We start from the raw sequence: 19,783 nt of genomic DNA on the forward strand, positions 1-19,783 counted from the left end.
TTTTTGTAAAATAAAATTAAAAAACTTAAAAATGCTGCTTGCATAAGTATTCAACTCCTTCAGACTAGTGCTTGGTAGAATCACCTTTTGCTGCAATAACAGCTTTGTCTGTTGGGGTAGGTTTCTACCAGCTTTGCATACGGTTTGGGAGTGATTTTTGCCCATTCTTCTTTGTAGATTTGCTCCAGGATGTTCAGGTAGGTTGGATGATGCTTATTGACTGCAATTTTTAAATAGTGCCACAGATTTTTGATTGGATTGAGATCTGGAATTCAATTTGGCCATTGTAGAACATTCACCTTTTATTCAACCACTCCTGTGTTGCTTTGGCCTTGTGCTTGGGATCATTATCCTGCTGAAAGATGAACTCTCTCCTATGTGTTAGTTTTGTAGCAGACTGCATTAGGTTGTCTTGCAGTATCTCCCTATATGTTGTACCATCCACCCGTCCTTCAATGTTAACAAGATGCCCAATGCCTACTGAGGAAAAACATCCCCACAACATGATGATGCTACCCCCATACTTTGCTGTTGGGATGGTGTTTGCTGAGGAATGGCAATGTTAGATTTGCGCCACACATAGCATTTTGAATTTTGGCCAAAAAGCTCCATTTTGTCTCATCTGACCACAAAACCTAATCCCACATTTTAGTTGGGTCACTGATGTTTTCTGGCAAACTCCAGACATGCTTTGATGTGTGTTTTTTTTCTTCCGTAATGGCTTCTTTCTAGTCAGCCTGCCATGCAGGCCAGTTATATGCAGAACTCTTGATATGGTTGACTGGTGCACCTCCAGTCTCAGCCACTGAGCTCTGTAGCTCCTTCAAAAAGTGATTGTTGACCTCTCTGTAGAGGCCAATTGTAGGGCAGTATCTTTCATCTGTGTAAATTTAGAGCTTCCACAGCAGACGGGTTGAATGCTTATGCAATCAGCATTTTTCGGTTTTTAATTTTATTAAAAAAAAAAAATGCTGAGAATTAATTGTGACTTTGAACATTTACTTTAAGAGCATACTAGTTTGAAATAAACATACTGTCTGGAACAATCTGTGTCATTCAAAATCCATACAAATCTGCTGACTTTATAGGGGGTTGAATATTTTTGCAAGACACTGTATATCTATAAATCACATGTATCTTTTCCACTACTCAAACATGTTTTTAACACAGTCTGTGCTTAAAAATGTTGTAATCGTATGACCTATTTGAAGCAGTGAGAACTGAAAATAGAAGTCGCATTCATAGAAAAATTCCTTATTCCTAAAAATGTTCTGGCTCATATGTTTTGGGTTTGGCTCGCTTACCAAATCAAAATAAGCATTAAATAATCCCGCCTCTTCTAAACAAAAGCTTAGAATGGGGCTTCTCTGGGGCTGCTTCCCAGATTTGAACCAAGGCTAGGTGGGGCTGTCCCCTATCCCCACAAAGAAGAGCTGGCCAAGACCTTCCCCGTCTCCACTTATTCTTTTTGTCGGGGTCTTGGTCTGCAAAAGGAGTAGAAGCAATCCCCAGTCGTTCATGCTTTGCCTGTGACTATTCTCTTTAAAAATGATGCTGGTTGGTCCTGAGACTGGCACCAGCTTTGACATCATCAGAACGGTGCTAGTGGAGCAGGAGTGACTGGAGATTGCTTTTCCCCTTCTGCAAATCAAGATCCCCAGGGTAAGTGGGAACTGAGGGAATCCCCTGGCTTCTTTGAAGGGGTTGAAGTGGGGGGAGGGTTTGGGGAGATCCCGGGTTATTGGCAGGGATGGGGGAGTAGAGGGCTCTGGGGAGGCCCACTGGACCAGAGAAAGAGGGGGACCCTGGAGGAGGTCTCTCTTCTATACATTTTTTAAATTTCTGATATTTTGGGGTATTTTTGGGTTGTTTCATTCAGAGCTAAAATAGACTATCTCGTTCTGAAAGAGCATTCATTTTAAAACAAACGCACATTTCAGTTATGCAATACATGCCCTGTAGTCACATTGAAGGAAGATGGATGAAATGCATTGATAATCACATTGCATAATTTCTTTTTCGCTATATGCCTGTCTCAGTAGTTCTCAGTCATTTTCTCCAGATGTATTTGTTAGAAATATTCATATTTAAATAAAATGGTCTGTTTTTGCTTTTCAAAATATATGAATTTCTTAATTCGGCCCTTTGAAAGAAAAACATTGTGCTTCACTGCATTAGGGTAATCAATAGTATTAAAGTATTTAAAGAAATGAAAATTATGATTAAAGCATGACTGTGGTATGTCCTTTTTGATTTTATCCTAACTCTTTAATAAGGCCTAAAGAGCGTACAAGCACATAAGATTGTTCCTGTATCTTCCTGGCTTGCTGTGCTGCCCGGTAAAAGGTTAAGGATATTCTAGGTGCTTTTTTAAAATCATCTGTTGCCTGTACAGAATAGTCACAGGGGGCCTTGCTGTGGATTTCTGCTGGGTTATACGTTTAATTTAGACTGTAAGACTTATTTGAGCGTGATTATACATCTCAGGTTTGCCAAATACAACATTTTTAAAACAATTGTTACTTGTCATGCTGCTGATATTCTGAGGGAATACTTTTGAGGTTTTTTTAAGTTTCTGCTTTATCAGTGTCTAGTAAAGTTATTAATTACAAATATTGTCAACCTTTATTGCAGATATTCCATTGTCAGTTGGAATTATTGATCCAAGAACAAATCCAGGCCAACTGAATGCCATTGAATTTCTCTGGGACCCATCAAAACGCTCATCTGCCTTTATTCAGGTGTCAAGTTTGGAATTTTTTTTTCTTTTTTTGACTCCATATATTATGCTGGTGTAAGCAGTGATTATCTTGTATTGTTCTTGTGAATCTTTTTAGCCTAAAGGTGGTATAGCAAAGGTTAACATAGTAGCATTTTGTAAAAATGTGTTCTGTTCACTCCTCAATATCCCTAGCCAAGGTACTTTCAGAATTTATTGATAGAAAACCAGGAAAATAGCTAGGGAGCATTAAGAAGACTCCTAAATTAGGGAGAAGCTATATATAATGTCTTCAGAAGGGAGCATGACCCTGCAGGAGAATAGGTTAGCCCAGCTAAGTACAAGTTGCCAAAGGTGAAAACATGTGGAGACTGAAAGCTTATAAACCTGAAGCTGTTTACAACCATAGATTTTGTGTGCATTAGTTCAGTGATATCCATATTTCTCTCAACTGGGTAAACCTTTTTATGAAGTAGAATCTTTTTTTCATTAACAGGTGTGCCTTATTTGTTTATTTAAAGATTGGATTTTTACTAGATTTATATGAATACACTTGGCCTGCTTAATATCATAACCACCGAATCTTTCTGCGTTTCTTTGTCTTCCTTCATTTACGTGGCAGTCTTTCAGCAGTGAATCCAGTATTTCTAGTGGCTTGTTAGAGTGGATGTTTCATTTTCTTACTTTTGGTCTGTTCTGTATTTAGCTGTATAAACATAGGCATCACTATGTCCTTTGAAACAGACCCAAACCACTTTATGCTGCTATGCTGAAAGACCCAAGTTTGATGAGGAGTAGGAGTCCTGTACTGGTAAATGACTGCACACAGATGGTTTTCCATTATTTGTGTCACTTTGGGCTCTAGTCTTGTAAGATCTCAGTAGCTAAGCAGCATCAGTCCTGATCACTGCTTGGACTTGGAGATCTCCACAAAGTGCTGAGTGTCGCAGAAAGTAATGTTAGTGAGTTAGTCTAGGTTAAACCAGTGCTCCTGCATAGAGTTCGGAGGCACTGACTTGCTTACATGTACCACCTTCAAAATGAGAACATCTAAGGTCCTATCTTCTCTGTGGAAAATTATTGATTTTACTCATGTTTTAGGAGAACCCCATTAATTTTGCAGTCAAAAAAAATTCGATTTTTTAAAAATGTATTTCAGATTCCGTTTTATAAATGTATTTCATCCCTTATGTGTTGCGCTGCAGTGCCCAAATGCCCAAAGTTGCTCTCATCCTGTTAAGTGTCTTTCTACCGCTTTTTGGTAGAACATTTCACATGGAAGTTGCTATCTCATAAGTATGTGCTTAGTATCCAGCAAGGCTTGGTCTGAAGAGAACAACTCTGCAGTTGAGTTTCTCAGGCAGATAATACAAAGGAAATCAGCGCTAATTGACTGTGTATTTTTTTTTTTTTCTTAAGCATGTGCAGCAAAAGCAGGCACCTCCATGGGAAGTAATAAAGGGCAGATATGCAATTGATATGCGCACAGAAAATCTGTGCAAAAGTAAAACACACAGTCAAGACCCTATGTAATAAAACTGCGCAGAAACCTGTGCTGAAACCCACAAAATGTTGACCCACGAGTGATTCATGGGGCAAAAGCCTTTCCCTTTCATAAAAGAGTGAAAAAGTTAGTGGTCCAGGAGTGGGACTGAAGTGGGTAGAGCAGTGCCTAAACCCCTTCATGATCTGTCTCTGATCGCGAGGCAGCTGCACTGGTGGATGCCAGGAAGTGCAGGAAATGCAGCAGAGATTTCTTCAGCTGACCTGCAATGTGTACCACAGAGTCCGGAAAAAGTGAAGGTGATCCATGATTACCCCAGAACTGCATGGACACACAACCACACTAATGCTAGCAATGGAGTCAACTGGCCTCCAGACACGCTTTAACTCCCGCCCTGAGCCAGATGCTAAAAACCCGCGTAAAAAAACTCGCACAAACCGACGTGCAGCTCCCTGCATAGCCCGTGAATAGTTAACTGCCTCCTTTGCATGTCATGTGCATGCACTTGTGCAAAACCAGTTATGGGTTTTTAAGTGGGTTTATGTGCACGGTTTTCCCGTGTTGACAACGTTATTACATACGAGTAAGATTAGCGCAGGAAAAACGCACACAAAAGCCCATACAAGTGCGTGCAAAAACCTGTGGCAGCTTTAGCACAGCTTATTACATTGGCCTCAAAACTAGAAGTTTAACTTGTAGAGCCAAGCCTGGAGTGCTGTTCTGGTAGGGTAGCACTGCTAGATAGTAGTATAATGTGTGATCTGTTTGTAGGCAAACAGACATAGGCTAACACTGGAATGATGGTTTTGCAGGTACATTGCATCAGCACAGAATTTACTGTTCGGAAACATGGAGGGGAGAAAGGTGTACCGTTCAGGATTCAAGCGGACACATTCAAGCAAAATGAGAATGGAGAATATACAGATCACCTCTACTCAGCCAGTTGCCAAATCAAAGTTTTTAAGGTAAAAAAAAGGTAGAAATAACTTTCCCTGTGTCTGTGACGAAGCCTGCCTACTTAATGTAAGCCAATACTGCAACACATTCAAATTATGAACTTGGATTTTTCTTTGAAGTTTTTGTTTATTTAGTTGTTCATTTGTTTAGCCAAAAGGAGCAGACAGGAAACAGAAAACAGACAGGGAAAAGATGGAGAAGAGGACTGCCCAAGAGAGAGAGAAATATCAATCTTCGTATGAAACCACAGTCCTCTCAGAGGTAACCTGATGGAGCAGAGTCACTTTTCTGTTTCCAGAAAAGCATCACTACATAATGATAGCTGTAAGGGGTATAAGCTAAGACTGCAATGTAACTTCAGTGGGTGGGAGAGAAGGCTGGCAATGTAAAAATATTTTATTAAGAGGTTTTAACATACGCAATTTGAAAAGACATGGGCAAGTGATATACTGCTGTTTGAAAAACTTGCATTCCAATTTTGTAATGAGTAACTGGGGGCAGCACATTGTGGGCGTGCTTAATTCCTCATTTAACGCATGTACAGATCTAAAAACCTTAATTAAAAAAAAAAAAGAAAGAAAAAATTGATACAGGTAAAATCTCATGAAATTTTGAGAGCAATTTTTTTTTTTTTTTAATTTGGCTTATAGCCAGAATTGCACTGATTTTCTTTTTTTTTTTTTTCTGGACCATCCGTGAGCTCCATTTATCATACTGGTCGAGAGAACACAAAAGGCTTTTAGATCTCTTTCCTTACTGTATAATGAAAAGAAATTGATCCAAATCTTTGGTGTTTGTCCCAGATGAGTCTTGAGCCTATAATTGAAGATGCAGTTGAACATGAGCAGAAAAAGTCCAGCAAGCGGACTTTGCCAGCAGACTGCGGTGATTCTCTGGCAAAGCGAGGCAGTGTAAGGGACTTCTGCTTACCTTTTCACTGTGCAAGATGTAGTACCTTGTGCAAAAATGATGGTGCTAGATATAGGACAGATTTCCCTGACCTGTCAGTTAACCACATTTTTGTTTATGTAGATTGCCCGTAGGCTATATATTTGTGAGATACTTACTAAATTTTACATATCTGCCAGCAGTGTTGCAAGGGTAGTTTTATTTAGATACTTAATTTTTCCCTAGTCCCATTTAAATTATTGATATGGTTAGAAACAATTTGTCATTGGCTAAAAAATGCTATTTTCTTTCCCAAATGTATATTTTCAGTATGTATCAAAATGATTAAACTTAGAAGATAACAGCAGATGTTACTGAGATGAAACTTCCTTTGATTTTTCTGCCCTCTGTCTTCTACACATGTGTTTCAGGATGGTTTCATTTCCCTCTGACATCTGCAGCATTGTGCCCTTTCACGTCTGAAGCATGTGGTTGGCATGTTTGCCTTATGCCTTAATCACACTCTTGGATCCCTGTGTACTAAATGGCTTGAGTTTCACTCGATATCTTATGCAAATTAAGAAATAACACACATTTCCTATAAACTTCTCAAAAACTTTCATTGTACATCCTATCCAACCTTTTCTCAAAATTAGGTTATTTCTCCTCGCTCTCCCCCCAAAAAGAAAGTGGAAAGATTCTGATATATGTAGGGATTGGTAATAACAGATTCTTTATTTGAGTTAAATAGCAATGGTGACACATCTGTCACCATGTTAGTCTTCAGATGTTTCTCTTTGATAGCTTTACTTATAAATCTAGTAGCATATAATCTTTAACAACTGGAGCAGAATGTGAGCAGTACTAAGAGCTGTATCAGGCCTTCTAAAGGCTTAGAGCAGAGGGACATGTGTTGCTAATGATTTGCATATGCATAAACTAGAAATGTGATGGCTGAAAAGCATTTTAGGGAGGTACTTTTCAAAAGGATTTATGTGCTTAAAACTGGGTTTTATATGTGCTACTTTTACTCACACAACTCCTTTTGAAATTACATTGAATTTTCAAAAGGTTTTACATGCGAAAATGGACTTCTGAAAATTGCTGTGACATATGCTACTTATATGCGTGTAACTTCTTTGAAAATTCATTCCTAAGTGTATTAATATGATTTTAATGCACATTAAATGGGTCTTAGCATTCCTCAAAAATGAAACAAAAAGTACACTGCCACAAATTAAAACTTTTCAATCACATGCCTCTAGCATCAACTTTAGAAATTCAAGGCTCTGATGCAGTGGAAGTGAAAAGGAGATTTTACTTGCAAAATATTTTGTTTACCATTTTGAAGTTGCAGGAATCTAAAGTTTACGACAAAAAAGTAATTTCACAATTAGTAATCTTGCTTGCATGTTGTACAGTTTTTGGCCTATCTGACTCTCAAATTTTGAAATCTGGCCCTAGATGCCATTTAGTAAACTTAGGAAATTACTTTGTCAAATGAACATAAGATATGCCATACTCTGTCAGACCAAGGGTCCATCAAGCCCAGTATCCTGTTGCCAACAGAGGCCAATCCAGGTCACAAGTACCTGGCAATTACCCAAACATTAGATAGATCACAAGCTACTATTCCTTATTAATTAGTAGCAGTTTAATTAAAATGAACTAAAAATTTGTCTCTAAATTTTCTTTACCCTCTCTCCCTCTTGTATGGTTGTATATTAGCCTTGTTTCTCAGATGTCTCAGTTGTAGGACTGCAGAAATATTTTTTAAGTTGCAAATTTGTTTCGCTGCAGTTGTAAAGCTACCATTGCAGTGAATTGTCGGCAATTGATAGTGAGAGGACATGGAAATGCAAAAAAAGGAGGAATTTCAGCTTGGCAAAAGAATACATCTTTTGTTCAAGTTAAATTGGACTCGGTACCAGACAGTTCTTAGGTCTCCTGGGAACACCATGCAATTCCTCCCCTCCTTCCTCTCAAAATAAAAGAAATCAAGAAACACATTTAGAAAGTCAAATCTTAACATTCTTTTCCCCTGCCATCTGTACCTCGATACCATAAGGGTCCATTTGAAGACATTTGGGCTCTCCTGGATTTCAGTGAAGTTAGAAAGCTGCTAGTAAGGATAAATTAAATCAGTGACAGGTCATCTTCATGAAAGAAAAAAGGAATGAAAACCCCCAAACATTCCCAGCTTTCCCTGCCTCGCCCCCCAAAAGAGAAGCCTTCCAAAGCAAAAGAAACTTTGCCTCATTTGAGTTGTGTTCCATTGACCTTTGCCACAGATAGATGGCGAGCTTCTCTGGCTTCAGCACGTTTTCCCCATAAATGTGATGCTGAGGAAGTGTTGAGTCCCTTGTCAGTGGATTATTGCTACCTGCCCAAGAGTCCCACCATGCCACCATTTTCTTCAGCTTTGTTTTTCCCTTGAAAGCCAATAATGTAAAGTTCTTTGCTTACAATTGTGAAATCTGCTGTGCTAAGATGGCATTTCCAGATCTGGGTCAGCTATGCTTAGGTGCATTTCAGGTTGTATAGTACAAGAGTAGGTCCTCTTTAGTAAGGAAGCTTTTAGTTTTAACAACCTTAAATATATTGTTTGCTTAATGTTTCATTTTTTTATCTTCAGTGCTCACCGTGGCCTGACACAGCTTATGTAAACAATAGTCCTGCTACCACACCCCAGTTTAACTCTGCTCCACAGCAGAATACCTACCACGTCCCAGACAGGTAAGTTGTGTGTGTGTGTTTTGTTTTTTTTTTAAACCAGTCACGTTCTTGCAGTTTTTCACACTTTTCTTCCAGGTTCATTGACAAAGAAACAGAGTATGATGGTAAATCATGATTGAAAGGCACATTCTCCAAGGACAAGCAGGATGGTAGTCCTCACACATGGATGACATTATCAGATGGAGCCCCGATGCAGAAAACTTATGTCAAAGTTTCTAGACGTTTCACTAGGCATACAGAGCAAACCCAAAATGCCCTATACCACATATCCACGTGGGGAGTCTCTTCTTTTCCACAGAGCTGTGAGCCTTACAGTGTGATTGAGCTCACTTTACCTGTTTTTAGCCTTGTGGAAAACTTTCTCTTCACAGTTTTTCGTGTTTTTTTTTTTCCTTCTTGATTCTGTCGCTGGGTCCCTCTTGGTACCTCCCTGTAGTGTGTCTAGTCAGGGTTTTCAGCGATTCTTGGTCGATTCCCCTCAGTGGTAGCAGTTCCTTGGTACCCGCCAGTCATTGCCACCCCCTGCCATAGCTTTTGACTTTGCAGCTCTTTTTTTTCGCGCCGTCATGGCCACGCCCTGTATTTGTCGGTGCCCCCAGAGCACGAGGAATATGTCTATCACTCATTCTCATGAGAGATGTATCCATTGCCTGGGGGCATCGCGTGCGTCCAGTGTTGCTGCTTATGTGCACAGATGATGTCTCTCTCCAGTACAGGGTTGATTTGAAGCAATCTCTTTGGAGATAGAGTGAGGGAAGCTGTGGCCCAACTCTGGGACATCTATGAAACCCTCCAGCAACTCTGTCAGTACTCTGGATCTGTCCGTCCTCATCTAGGAGGTCGTCGAGACTGGGGCCAAGGAAGACTGGGGCCAAGGAAGACTTTCTTTCACCATCTCCTCACTCCCGTCAACACTATTAGGACTTCTGTGGCTGTCTCAGGCAGTAGAGAGCTCCCAAGCCCCAGCTTGCTCCTCAGTCAACTCCAAGCATGGGGTTTTGTCTGGGCCGTAGGGAGTGTAAGCCATTCACACGTACCCGGGGCGATGGACCCTCAGGGGGGGGGCAGGCTGCAGTTCTTTGCGAACCAGTGGCCCACTGTAATCTTGGACCAGTGGGCTTTGTCCATCTTCTGCCGAGGGTACCAATTAAATCTATTGGGTGTCCCGCCAAATTGACCTCCATGCCCATATTGGTGGCCGGTAGCACATTAGGAGGTATTACAAATGGAGCTTTCCTCCCTCTTCGCAGCCAGAGTGGTAGAGCCTATATCACCAAGGCAAGGAGGGTGGGGATTCTACTCAAGGTACTTCCTGATTCCAAAGAGAACAGGAGGACTCTGTTCCATCCTAGACCTGAGGGCCTTGAACAAGTTTCTAAAAAGTGAAAAGTTCAAGATGGTTTCCCTGGGCACCTTGATTCCCCTTTTGCAAAAAGCGGACTGGCTATCCTCCCTCGACCTAAAGGATGCATACACTCATATCGAGATCTTCACCGGTCACAGGAAGTACCTCAGATATGTCATGGGAACACAGCACTTCCAGTAGCGATTGTTGCCATTCTGGCTTGCGCCCACCCTATGGGTCTTCACAAAATGCCTGGCCATAGTGGTGGCGCACCTCCGCAGACTGGGAGTGCATGTCTTCCCTTATCTGGACGCTTGGCTGGTCAAGAGCACATCTCAGGTGGGGCCATCAGCTCCATGTGCTTGACCATTTGAGTGTTGAAGTCACTAGGCTTCGTTCTCAACTACCCAAAGTCCCATCTCAGCCCATCACCTCAGTTGGACTTCATAGGAGCCCTGCTAGACATGGCTCAGGCCAAGGCCTTTTGCCTTTCCAGAGGGCTGTCTCTGTGATATCCATGGCTATAGAGATTCAGCAGGTGTCAGCCTGGCACTTGTTGAGGCGGCTGAGCCATATGGCTGCAACAGTACATGTTACTCCCTTGGCACGTTAACTCATGCGCAGAGCCCAATGGACCCTGAGGTCACAGTGATGTCAAGCTACTCAGAGCTTCCAGGCTTGCATCCGAGCCGCCCCGTCTCTTCGAGACTCATTGTCCTGGTGGCGGGCACATTCCAATCTGGAACACGGGGTCTCATTTTGGGAGTCTCCCCACTCAAATTGTCCTAACCATGGATGCATCTATCTTGGGGTCGGAGCTCATGTTGATGGGCTCGTTACCCAGGGTCTTTGGTCTACTCAGGAATGTTCTTGTCAAATCAACTTCCTGGAGCTTATGGCGAATAGGTACATACTATGGTCTTTCAGAGATCGGCTGTCCAACAAAGTTATTATGTTCCAAACCGACAACCATGTTGCAATGTGGGATGTCAACAAGCAGGGAGGCAGGGGGGTCATACCTCCTGTGTCAGGAAGCAGTCCAGATCTGGTGGGCCCTGTCCCACAGGATGGTGCTCAGAACCATGAACCTGCCCGAGGCGGAGAACATGGTAGTAGGCTGAGTCGAGCCTTCAGACCCTACGAGTGGTTCCTGGACCAGAGTGTATCGAATCGGTTATTCCGCCTCTGGAGGAGTCCGCCATAGATCCCTTTGCGTCCCCCCTGCAACAGGAAGGTACCTTGGTTCTACACAGGACAGCTGGCAAACCAGCCTCGGAAGACCTCACCTGTTATTAGGGCAAGGGTCTTCTGTATGCAAGTTCTCCAATTTCCTTAGTGACAAACTCTCTTAAGCTTTGTGAGGACAAAGCGACTAGGATTCTCATAGTCTCTCATAGGCCGAGATGGGTCTGGTTTCCGTTACTTTGGGAGTTGTCCATCCGGAGACCAATCAGTCTAGGGACTTCCTCAGATCTCATCATGCAAAGCCAAGGCAGGCTGTGGCATCCTAAAATCCAGGCCCTGTCACTCTCACCCTGGATGTTGATAGGTTAATCCTGCAGCCAATTGATCTTTCAGAGGATGTGTCTTGGGTCCTGATGGCTTCTAGAAAGCCTTCCACTTGAAAGGCCCTAGATCCAGTCTCCTGCTCTACACAAAAACTGCTTGATTATCTTCTGCACCTTTTGGAGACTGGCTTAAAAACCAGCTCTGTTACAGTTCATCTTACTGCAGTTGGTGCATACCACCACAGTTTAGATGATATGCCTATCTCTGTATAGCCTATAGTTGACGTTTCATGCGAGGCCTGCTTCAATTGAAGCTTCCCCTAAGGCCTCCCGCTGTGTCTTGGGACCTCAACGTGGTGTTAGCTCAGCTGATGAAAGCTCCTTTTGAGTTGCTGTGCACCTGTGACCTGAAGTACCTGGCCCTAAGGTCATATGTTTGGTAGTGGTTACTTCAGTGCACAGGGTCAGCGAGCTCCAGGCCTTAGAGACTTATCCACCTTATACTAAGTTCTATCATGACAGGATGGTCTTGTATATGAACACTAAGTTCCTGCCTAAGGCGGTGATGGATTTCCATCTTAATCAGTCAATTGTCCTTCCAGTATTCTTTCCCAGGCCTCATTTGCACCAAGGCGAATGAGCACTGCACAGTTTGGACTGCAAGAAACTCTTAGTCTTCTATCTAGAGCAGACAGAAGCCCATAGACAGTTCACCCCACTTTTTTTTTTTTTTTTGTAAGAATAGGTTGGGTATTACAATTGTCGTTGCCAAACAGACACTATCCAGTTGGCTAGCAGATTGCATTTCCTTCTGTTATGCCCAAATGAAACTACATCTTGGGGGGGGGGGGTGATCATGTCACAGCTCATTCTGTAGAACTATGGCAACATCTGTGGCCCACTTACGAGCAGTTTCCATGAAGGAGATCTGCAAGGCTGCGACGAGGAATTCTCGCCACACGTTCGCATCTCACTATTGTCTGAATAAGGATGGCAGACGCGACAGTAGGTTTGGCCAGTTTGTCCTTCAGAACCTGTTTGAGGTGTAGAACCCGACTCTCCAATTATTTGGGTTCAGGCTGTCTCCCCCCTCTGCTACAACAGCACCAGTGTTGTGCCCGTTGGTACCTGGTTAGGTGTCTGTTAGTTCCCTTTTTGTGTTGGGGAGCAGACTGTATCTAAGGATTCAGCCGTGTGTAAGGACTACCATCCTGCTTATTCTCGGAGAAAGTAGAGTTGCTTACCTGTAACAGGTATTCTCCGAGGAAAGCAGGATGTTAGTCCTCACGAAACCCTCCTGCCACTCCACGGAGTTGGGTTTCTCCTATTTTTTTTTATTTTAATTGTAATTCTATGTTATGAGACTGAAGAGGGACCCCACGTGGACACATGATATAGCGCATGCTGGGCATGATCAGTGTGCCTAGTCAAAGTTCTAGAAAGTTTGACATAAGTTCTCTGTATCGGGGCTCCATCGGATGATGTAACCCATGTGTGAGAACTAACATCCTGCTGTCCTTAAAAAATACCTGTTACAGGTAAGCAACTCTGCTTTCAGTTCCCTTCTTGTTGCATTATGTTGGATACTACTTCAGGGGTGGCCAGCTCTGGTCCTCGAAAGCCAAAGACAGGCCAGGTTTTCAGGATATTCACAATGAATATGCCTGAGACTTGGGAGATACGCATGCACTGCATCCATTGTATGCAAATCTATCATCCAGATTCATTGTGGATATCCTGAAAACCTGACCTGTTTGTGGCTCTCGAGGACTGGAGCTGGCCACCCCTACACACTCTATCTCCAGCTTTTACATTTGCTTCTCTACAGCTAATTATCCTCTGTGCTTATTTCATACTTTTTTGGATTCAGATATGTTTTTTATATCCATTCCCTACATTGAGAGACTACTCCATATTCCACTGTCCTTTCTATGAAGACATGTTTTGTTTGGTTTCTCCTTTTTCAGTCTCCTCATATGAGCTCTTGCTAAGTAAAATAGTCCAGCCAGTCTGTCCAGTTGTCTTCCTATGATTTTCTATCACTTGTGGTAGACGAGCATATACATTTCCATACATCATCCTTTTCATTAAAATATGCTCATGTGTCTTTATCATATCCCTTTTCATCTCCTGTCCTCTAGAGTGCACAATTTTTGAACATTAAGTCTCAATCTATATGCCATGCTTATTGGTGTACCATGGGAAAGTCCTTCCTGTACTGTCTTGGTGGGCTCATAGGGCATTTGCTCCATCTCTGTTGATCGGAGCCAAAATCTCAGGCAGCAGAGAATAGCTCTTTGCTTCTTGCTCCAGCTCATCCCCTCCCAGGCAGCATGCAGGAAATAGGATGGGAGGGATGAGCCTAGAACAGACAAAACAAGGAAGAGCCACTCTGCTCCCTAATTCAGCCCTTCCCCTCCTATTTTTCAGGGACAGGAGGGGGAGGGATATGAGGCTAGAACAGACACCACAGAGCAAAGAAAAACCACCTACTCTCCCTGCTCCAGCCCTGTTCTGACCCAGTGGCAAAAAAGCGGAGGACGTAGGGGACAGAAGGGAAGGCATTGGAGTAGAAAGCAGGGGGCTTGTCTTTGCTGTTTCAGCTCCATCCCCTCCTCTCCTTTCCTTCCGGAAAAACCTATGAAGTTCTGCTGTTTTTGGATGTCCTACTACGCACTTCTTAAATATCAAAGGGCCTAATGAGCATGTCATCTTTTCTAACATTGTTTCTCCAAAGTTAGCACATGTTTTCATTGGATTTGCACTCATGAGTCTCATGTACTGCTGTGTGGCATCCAGCAGAAACCTTTTCAATTTGAAACTCCTAGAACGTATAACACTGCTCTGCACACCCAGTCAAGACTAGAGTGAACTGACGTGGACAGTGCTTGGAAGCAGCAAATCGGGCGTTTGAATCCTTTGGAAATGGTACCTGTGGCGTGGTTAGCCTTTCTTCACTTTTGATGGTGTCGCACTGAAAGGGTTAGCCTGTGTTAACCTGTTTAAGGAATACCTTTTTTTATAAAATGAAGCTTTTAATATATTCTAAAGGTAAGAATTTTAGGTTGGAACAGGAGTTGTGCACTCACTCAAAATTTGAACTCAGATTGCAACAACTAACTGAATGTGAAAAAAAAATAAATAGCAGTGTAGTGTTAAAAAAAAGAATAATATGGTATGCTTGGGGACTTGTTTGTTTGTTATAATTCTGGAAAAATTAAGTTAATAGTCTATACACATTTTGGCTATGACAAACTAGTCCTTTTAATGACATTTAACCAGATGCAGTACTGCAGCCTGTTTTGTCAACCTTGCTTTCTGTTTATGGACTTGTGTCCTGAGTCTTGCAACTTGCTGTAATGTCCTCCCTGGTTGCCATTGAACCTTGCATCAGAGGATGCAGTGTGGCTTAGCAAGCAGAGATTGGATATGTGACCTTTTCAACTGGTCGATCATATTGCAAACTTTGAACTCAAGTTGTTTGTATGTGATAACTTCTAAAAGGAGCACTATAAAGCTTTGAGTGGGGACCTCTAGCTATATTGCCCTTGGTTATGTGAAAATGTGCTCATTAGAAGTTGGGTATGACTATGACTTTATGCCACCTATTTCTGATAACTGCTTTTGTTTCCTTTACTGATATTCTGTCTTTATAATTAACTTAGGCTTTCTTGCTAAGTACCTTGTCCCTCTTCTCTGATCTGAGTAACAGTACAAATCAACAGCTGAGAGAGCGGGTGACTTTAAGTTCTATTTTAGCTGCTAAGTACTATAACCATCTCCCAACTTTGTCTGGTAAACCTTGCCTTGTCACGTTCGATAGGGGTAGATGAAAATAGTGCAGTTCAATGTATTTGTTGGAAGATCATCATTAAACAGTAATCCAGACACGTTCAAACATGCAGAGAAAAAAAGTTTAGTAAAAACTAAAGTGAGGACAAAGAACTTGATTCAGGCTTTTGAATGTGATATGTGCTGCTAGAAAGAAGATTTGTGTGTTAAAAAGGACAATTTAACCAATCCGTGTTTTGGTCTACCAGTTTGTGGCGAGTAGTAGGCACGTAGTACCGTGTTTCCCAAAAAATAAGACAGGTCTTATATTTTTTTAGCTCTGAAAAAACGGTTAGGGCTAATTTTTAGGGCATGTCTTATTTTTTTTCCATGATTGGTGAATGAGGACAAGGCTAAGCCCGCCTTCTCTTTAATTCACCAGTCAGAATCAATTTTCGGCCGAACCTTTTGGTTCGGCCTAAATTTCATTTTCCTGCAGTCTGGGCCGATTTTATTTCGTCTGCCCCTCTCCCCCCCCCCCCCCCCCCCCCCCCCGAAACGAAGCCTGAAACTCGGCGGGGGGCCAGAAGGGGGGTTGTTAAAAAAAAAAACAAAACAAAACCAAACCAAAAAAAAAACAAACCCCCCCCACCCCAACCCTTCAAATTTAATTCATTGCGACCCCCCCCCCCCCTCCCAAAAACAAACTTGCTGAAATTCCCTGGTGGTCCAGTGGGGGTCCCGGGAGCGATCTCACGCTCTTGGGCTGTCGGCTGCCAGTAATCAAAATGGCACAAATGGCCCTTTGCCCTTACCATGTGACAGGCCATCGGTGCCATTGGTCGGTCCCTGTCACAATGTTGGAGCAATGGATGGGCTGTGCCGTCCATTGCTCCTACCATGTGACACGGACCGACCAATGGCACCGATAGCCTGTCACACCCAAACAATTAAAACAGTACAGAACAAACATCCCATACCAGGAAGATGTTGGCTTGAGAAAGATCAAGAAAACAAATTCCAGTAGGATCGTAGGTTTGCTATGAGTGCTCTGGTGCCACGCCCAAGGAGAGGCTGCAGCAGTAGTCTTTAAACAAGGATTTCAAAAACCATGCTACATAGTACATATGGAATACCAGCAGTGAAGGAGTCTGATGAAAAAAGAAGAGAGATTCCATATCAAACACTAGCTTGACAGAAACTTTCAACCTGGGTGTTGTTGGACCCATTGTAAGAAAGATTTAGCTTCTGTAACTAAATGAAACAGTCTCCCTTGTTCCTCATGCCACGGTTCTAGATGAGCTGGATATTGCAGGACAATTCAGTTTTCTTGTTATATAGATCTGTACATAAAGATGAAAATTCTGTTCTCATCAGCGGAATTGTATTCGAGAAATCCTTGAAAATCAGGATTTTTCTGTTATGTAAATTCAGCCCATACTTTTTGTATGTTTGTAGAATTGTCATTTTATGAGCATAGTTCAGTAGCTGAGCAATCACCACTCTGGACCTCGTCTGCTCCCCCATTTTGGTGCCCACTGTGCATGTAAAACTGCTCCAAAACCCTAGACCACCACCAAAACCTCGCCTCAAGTTACTAGCTGGCCCTTCTGTAGTGGTATAAAGAGTTGATTACTGTGTGTGCCACTCCAGAGGCGCTCTCTCCCTCTCCCTGCCTGAAAATGCCCAAAACAGAATTTGCAATATTTATCGCAAATTTTGCTTTGGGCATAATCGCACAGCCTAATGCTAGGAAAAAAGGTATAGTTATTTCCAGCGATAGCGCCTCTCATTCTCATTCTCATTGATCCCGCCCAAACCCCTCTTCAATCCCGCCCCTTTGAATACATTTAAAAAATTTGCATTCGCGCAATGCGATGCGATAAATATCGCATCTATTATGATGTTATCGCAGGCGTTAGGGCACTAATACCCCTTAATGCATTTTGATGAATGACCTGAAAGTAAAGTATGTAATTCATTTTATAAGAGCAAAACAATCAAACTTCATTCCAGCTGTTTGGGAACAAAACTTTTTATTAATGTAATCTCTTTGATGTCTTCATTTTCTTGGTTCTAGAATTTGTTAAATAACTTCTGAATTCCTAAGCATGCTTGGGGGTCTGGAAGGAGGTCAGGTGACAGGATGGGTGGAAAAAAGTACCAGAAGAAAAATTGTAGAGTAGGACACAGTTTGGTGCGGTTGAACCAGTACTCATTTCTGGTTTGACGACATGGATGAAACACAGGAACAGCAAAAGCAAAATAAAGTTATGCAGAAGCTGCTAACTTTTTTGAAAGTTTATATTGGTGTAAAGCACAATGCACATTCTGCCATAAGAAACTGACTGAAGGCACTTTCAGTCAGACTTCTGGAAAGACCTCACGCAAATAAAGGTCTATTTTGAAAGCCCTACGTGCGCCAAAGCTGGGAGATATGCGCCTGTATCAAGTTGGCCTGCACTGCGTGGATTTTAAAAAGTGTGAGTACATGCACAAGTCAAAAAGTCTTTAAAAAAAAAAAAAAGTGCATCTAGTCTGGGCAGAGGATGGGTGGGAGATGGGCATTCTGAGAAGTTACCTTGAAATATGCACGTAAGTATTTATGCTCATAAGCATGAGCCAGGAGTCCCCTACTGCGTAACGTCTGCTATTGACAACGAGTAAGTATTAAAATAAAAATAACAACTAGCCATCAGCAGGATTTTAAGATTCAGGGTTAAAAAGGTAAAAGACTAAATAACACAGGGGATTAGGAAAACCCAATCTGCTAACTGAGAGAACTGGGAAAAAGGGCTATCATGTCGGCGCATGTATCTAATGAAATCCCCCCTACTTACATGGTAGACCCAGCATTTGTACGCACATGCGCTTGTCCATATAAAATTGTATGCGCATACAGCCGATTTTATATCATATACGCATATGTTATAAAATGGTCTTGTCTCTGGGTCGGCATATGCACATACATGTATGCCTGCACGACTGTTTGAAAGTTACCATCATATTTATGAAAAATACTAAAGAAGCAATAAAACAAATAGCTTTCAGCTGAAGGAGTTTTGGGAATATGCATATAGATATGGACTTTGAAAATGGCACCAGGAAAACAAGATGATGTGGACTCGGCTGTACTGGAGTGGATTTCCCTTAATCTGCAAATTTGTTTCTGGCATAGAATCACCTGCATTCAAGTAAATACATTGTTAGGCAACATGTCTCAATTGTGTGTGAATTTTTTTTTTTCTGTTTTACTCTATAGAAAGATCAATTGCTCAATTTGCACTATTGCACAGCTCCCAGACAATTCCTCTTTTGGACACAAATCCCCCCCCCCCCCCCTGTCCCTGTTTCCTCCTGTTTTGGAATATTTAATATCCTGTAACAATTTGAAAATGTTGTTAAGCTTACTACAGTATCATATTACCATACTTCTCCCACCCTTCTCTCACATTTCCCCCCTTGGCTCTGTTTCTGCAGCCTGATGAAAGCAACTAGAGCTGGTGTAGCACTTTGGAGCCGGATCAGTTTCTGGAGCTAGCCTGGAGCTCGATTTTAGACTACTGGAGCATTGCCAACCCTAATCCCTACCACTTCATCCGAGAATCCCCTGTGCTTATCTCATGCTTTCTTTAATTCAAATACTGTCCTTGTTGCCACCAGCTCCATTTGGAAGCTGTTCCATACATCACTACCCTTTCTGTACAGAAATATTTCCTTGTGTTACTCCTCAGTCTGTCACCATTCACACTTATTCTATGTTCCGAAATCTCCATTGAAAGATACTTGCCTCATCTGAACTGATACATCTGAGGTATTTAAATCTGTCCTATCTTCCCTACCTTTTCATGCTGCTTCACATCTTGCAAGCCACTGGATTCCAGAAACTGCACTGTCCATTGATTTAGCAACAATTCCATTAATTTTACTCACCAGAGAGATCAGACTACCTAGCTTGTAGTTCCCAGCCTCTTCCTTACTTCCACTGTTGTGAAGAGGAGCCACATCTGCCTATCTTCATTTTTCCAGAACTACTTCTGAAGGACTGGAAACAGGCGGATGTGGATCCTGTTCACAAAAGTGGAAGAAAGGAGGAGGCTAGAAACTTACAAGCTGTTTAGTCTGACATCTGTGGTGAGAAAAATTAATGGAATCATTCTAGAACATAAATGCCATACTGGGTCAGACCAAGGGTCCATAAAGTTCAGCATCCTGTGTCCATCAGTGGCCAATCCAAGTCACAAGTACCTGGCAAGTACCCAGCATTAAATAGATCCTAAGCTACTATTCTTTATTGATTGATAGCATGTTATGGACTTCTCTTCTAGGTACTTATCCAAACCTTTTTTAAACCC

At 42.1% G+C, this 19,783-nt stretch overlaps 1 protein-coding gene across 1 annotated transcript in view; it reads left to right on the forward strand.

Annotated features, from left to right (window-relative positions):
• The window catches only part of UBP1 (upstream binding protein 1), a 212,916-nt gene that overhangs the window by 86,676 nt on the left and 106,457 nt on the right, over positions 1-19,783 (forward strand). The window contains 5 exon segments of the mRNA XM_029589647.1: positions 2,635-2,741; positions 5,036-5,188; positions 5,331-5,441; positions 5,984-6,091; positions 8,704-8,804. Coding sequence (XP_029445507.1) covers positions 2,635-2,741; positions 5,036-5,188; positions 5,331-5,441; positions 5,984-6,091; positions 8,704-8,804 — 580 coding nt within the window.

Source organism: Rhinatrema bivittatum, chromosome 2, assembly GCF_901001135.1.
Source record: "Rhinatrema bivittatum chromosome 2, aRhiBiv1.1, whole genome shotgun sequence".
NCBI lineage: Eukaryota > Metazoa > Chordata > Amphibia > Gymnophiona > Rhinatrematidae > Rhinatrema > Rhinatrema bivittatum.